The sequence below is a fragment of the Pundamilia nyererei genome, unplaced genomic scaffold (genome assembly GCF_000239375.1).
Source record: "Pundamilia nyererei isolate P.nyererei 1_Seehausen unplaced genomic scaffold, PunNye1.0 scaffold00001, whole genome shotgun sequence".
Taxonomy (NCBI): Eukaryota; Metazoa; Chordata; class Actinopteri; order Cichliformes; family Cichlidae; genus Pundamilia; species Pundamilia nyererei.
This window is the reverse complement of record NW_005187402.1, coordinates 5,107,252-5,111,680: the sequence shown is the minus strand read 5'-3', so window position 1 is coordinate 5,111,680 and position 4,429 is coordinate 5,107,252. Positions and strand designations below refer to the sequence as shown.

General features: G+C 41.3%; 1 protein-coding gene across 1 annotated transcript in view; it reads right to left on the bottom strand.

Annotated features, from left to right (window-relative positions):
- The window catches only part of apool (apolipoprotein O-like), a 7,768-nt gene continuing 3,339 nt past the window's right edge, over positions 1-4,429 (bottom strand). Inside the window, exons 6-10 of the mRNA XM_005719535.1 lie at positions 3,450-3,541; positions 3,240-3,350; positions 2,647-2,869; positions 2,316-2,507; positions 1-671 (exon numbers count right to left, since the gene is read on the bottom strand). Coding sequence (XP_005719592.1) covers positions 583-671; positions 2,316-2,507; positions 2,647-2,869; positions 3,240-3,350; positions 3,450-3,541 — 707 coding nt within the window. The 3' untranslated portion in view covers positions 1-582. The remainder of the gene's footprint in view (positions 672-2,315; positions 2,508-2,646; positions 2,870-3,239; positions 3,351-3,449; positions 3,542-4,429) is intronic.

The window sequence follows — 4,429 nt, the reverse complement described above, 5'->3', positions numbered from 1 at the left end:
TGAATTCATGAAAAATATAGATTTATTTAAGTTCCATAATTAACAAGTGAGGACAATTTCCTGTGTTAGCGTGTGAAACAGTACTAGGCCATCTTGTAATCACCACGAGCACATGTGCAGATTTTTCAGTTCACCAACACACTGGGCTAAATTACAATAAATAAAAGCACGCTGCATCCATGACTGTGAAAGCTGGAGCACAAAAAGCCAGTATTTGTTAAATGACACAGAAAATTTCACAATCTGCCATTTGGGGTATAAAAGCTTGTAGATAGTAGTGGGTGGTTTTTTTTGTTTTTTATTCCAGTTTTCTGTCCCACACAAACTGATTCAGTTATGTGTGCCCAGATTCACTGCCTTGCTGCTGCAATGCAAATGTACTGGGATGTTTTCTGTGGAAACAGCTGATGTGGGCAGACGAAATGAGAATGGAAATGTTGATTAAAGTCTTTCTAACTGCGATTGCTTGCAAAATGGCCTATTTACAACGCATAAAGATACAGAGCGTTTGTCAATTAGAGTGAGATATGAGATGGCAGTGTGTGTGGGAATGAGGCTTCTCCTGTGGCTGGCTGCAGTCTCTCAGCTTCGTGTGCTGTACAGGTCTTCATCCTCAGGGCTGGACTGGCCGAAATCCATGAGAGAAGGGTCTGGTTTGAAACTGGAGCCCTCTGCAGGGCAGCAAGAGAAATGCAAAGCACATCAATAGAGTTAGATTTGTAGAATTAACTTTTATTAACAGATGAAAACATTAAGAGTTGCCGGGTGAAAGTCGCAGGTTTCTGTCGATCTTTATGTTCAGCGCAACAACCAAACGTGCAGAAAAACGTGATGTTTCCTCCTAAAATCGCCTGAATTCCATGATTGATTTGGATGCGTTGGTTCTTAAAAAGTACAAATAAATCAAAACTCTGTGTTTAGTCATTTGGTTTACATAGTAATCCTTTGAGCACTGCGGTACAAAGATTTGGAAAATCTTATGAACAAACTGAGTGTTTAACAAAATGAAACAGTTAGAGTGACCTTACACTTTTTCCGCACTTGGTTCATGGAAAGAACCAAGAAGAAAAGGGATGGGAGACACAGTGTCGACATAAACTGCTACTTTTACCAGCTAAATGGAAACACCGAGTTAAAATCTAGCAGAAATACTGAAAAGTATAATGTGGTATAGTTTGTCACAGCCTGTGTTACTATTTGCAACTCATGTTAAAGAATTTATACACAGAGACAAAGCAGAGATCGCTGCGTACATACATTCTGTCAGTTTTAGAGCAGTTTCACCCACATGTCAGCACCCAGTCAACCTACTGGGACGGCAACCTCCTTTAAACATTTACAAGGAGCTCCAGTTGCTGCTTTGTGGAAGAAGATCTGCAGCAACATGGAACGGGAAATGTATTTTCTTAAAGGAAAAAAACATCCCAAACACATCCTCTTACTGTGATCTCACTGGAGAAAACTGTATTATGCAATATGATATCACTTCTTGGTAAAACTATCTTTCGGTTCAACTTAAAGCCAGGCTGAGCAGACTGCAACTAAAGCCCTGCGATTCTTTTTAAAATGCATATTCCACACACCGAGTGCTGTGAGATGTTACATCACATTCCTCTCTTTTCTTTCACATCACACAGTTTGTGCAGAGTGAGTCAATCCTCAGTATGTCAAACTGCTAAACAGATGTACCGAAAAGATAAGTAAGCTGTGCTGAAGGATGAGATGTGAAGAGTTAAACTGAAAACTAATACAGATTTATATCACGTTAGGAAGTAAACCTGAACGTACTACAGCGACAACAGAATCCAAGTCCCAGGTAGCAGTGATAATCATACTAATAACAACAACTATGTAGAACACAAGACCCACAACGTTTAGGTCCCCACATTTAGGTAACCACATCATTCTTAGAAGAGGTCGAATGTGCGAGTAACAGGAAGTGAAGGCTCACTATGTTTGTCTGTGGGCTTAAAAAGTTTGTTTGTGCTGGTCTACTGTAAACACCCAAACAAGAGCAAAGGTACATGTGCAGACAGTGTTAAAGTACAACCAGTAACAGTTTTGTGTTGGATAGGTGTTGGTGTGAGTGTGGCGACTGGTGTCTCATTAAAAGCATCAACTCCTCCATGCTATCTGACTCGACTAATTGACATTTCAGGGTAGAGGAAATGTAAAAGGTTAGCAGCACACATTAAGTGTAGAGTAAGAGCAGCGGAGTGATGATTAAAGCATAGGTCCTCTGTTTAGGTTATCATTTCTTCTTATTTTATTTACTTATCAACCTTTCGCTCTTTGACATGAACTATTTTTGTTACCTGTGGCCTCACTGGAAGCCTCTGGAGTAGATGTTTCTTCAGAGGCCTTTATCGTTTCTGGTCCTGAGCTTGCAGGCTCGGATGGGCTCGTGTCCGTGGATACATCCCCGGAGGCTTGTTTTCTATCCGAGGCTTCTTCGCTTTCAACAGGGGCCAGCAGCTCCTCTGGGGAAGGCGCGGACACTTTTTCTACTGGCGGAGAATTTGCCAACAGAGCCGGAAAGAGCGGGAATTAAACCACCACTGTTGATATAAGTCTCTGTGTGATTGTGTGTGAAATGAAGAGACGGAGACAGAGAAACAAGACGACAGGGATCAATACTGATAATACCTGTGCTGGTCTCTGTGGGGGCCTGGTTGGGGGATATTTCTGTGGCTGTTACGGATGACTCTTCTTCTGTTATGACAGCAACAATGGGCTCATCAGAGATAGGATCAGCCGATTTCACCTCTGTGTCTGAGATTGTAGAGCTCTGGGCTGAGGTGTCTGTAGTGGAGCTGGGCTGTGAGGTTTCTTCAGCCGCTGGAGGCTCTAGATTTGCCGCTATAGCTGACTAAAAAAACAATAAAAAAATCGACTTTAATGGTGCGGAATTAAAATGTACAATTTTCTTGAATATTTAAGTAATAAAATTTTAGATTTAAACTCTCACAAAATATGCCTGAATCACATGTGAGGCACAAAGAATAAAACTCCACTAACAGTTATGAAAGGCAATGTGTAGGAAAGGAAATGGAATATAACCTATTTACCACACAAAAGGGATTTTTTCTCTGTCAGTAAGCAACACATGTAGAGAAGGGAAAGGCACCGAGTGGAAAGCAAGTTACACGAGCTGAACTGCTGTTTAGGTTTTAGTCACACAGTAAAACAGCTTTATAAGTCTTTCTGCTTAAAAACAGTTCGCTTAAAAGTCTGTTAACCTGTGGCTGTGAAGCAGCAGTCTCTTTGGCAACCGGCTCTGCGGAGGCGAGCAGTGAAGACGCTGCAGCACGGCTCCACTGCCCTGCAGCGTAAACCTTCTTTCCCGTCACCTTGGGAGGACAAAAGACAACGCTCGAATTAAACTAGGAAAATATTAACATTTATACTGCGAATTAACAAGATATCCGTGCTTGAGGAAGCAGCATTACCTTTAACACTGCCACTGCTTGTGCAGGGTAGCACACTGATGCTCCTGCGCTCATCAGGCCCAGCGGGACCGCTAACCTCTTGAAACGAGAGCCTGAAATAAAACATTTTGCAAAGCAGGGCAGCGATCAATACAAGTGGGCAGAGGTTAAGTCCTAGAGGCCAGCTACTGAACTGCTATATCAAGAAAGGTCATGCTCACATAGTGTGCTGCAGCACATTTTGGCCAACATAATGCCCAGGTTGACTTAAAGACATTAACATTTTCATGCACTTTAAATGACTCTTTGGTAATAGGAAGAAAGAGTGAGGAAGACAATGTACTGAGAAAAGTGAAACTTCCTCAGAAACTTCTTGTTTCTTGTGGTAAACTTTGGGCAATCGATGATGAGATGATGAGATGATGAGGGGTACTTCAGCTTCACTGGCTGTGGTGTCTAAACCCTGATAATCACAGTGTTATCTCGTACATGAAAAGGTCACGCTAAGATTAAATACACATAAATAAATCTGGAGCGTATGTACATTTTAAAACAAAACAAAAAGGGGGTAAAACAGATGTTCTTGTTAACAAACAATGCATATCTCTGTGCAAGTTCACATGCATTGTGAGAAGTGTAGAAAATATCTAAAATGTTCATCCCATGAATACATTGAGCAGAAGTTGTAATACTTTATTTCCTGTGTGGCTGAAATGAAACTTTCTTCTGAGACAGTCTGAGAGCGTAAAACTAATTCGTGTCTTTCTGAAATGACTTTATATGTTTTTTTTCTATGTTCTGCAAAACAAAGAAAAATATTAAATGGTCTAAGAAAGAACGTAAAGTGCTGTGATCCTCACAAGCAGAGCTGGGGTCGCACCTTAACAATCTGGGACTGTTAAAACACACAGCCCAGAGGTCAGAGGTCAGAGCCTGCCAAAGTGTCAAGCCCACTGGACGATAAGTGTAAGAAGTGTCCTTAATAAATGCAGTTTGTAGAA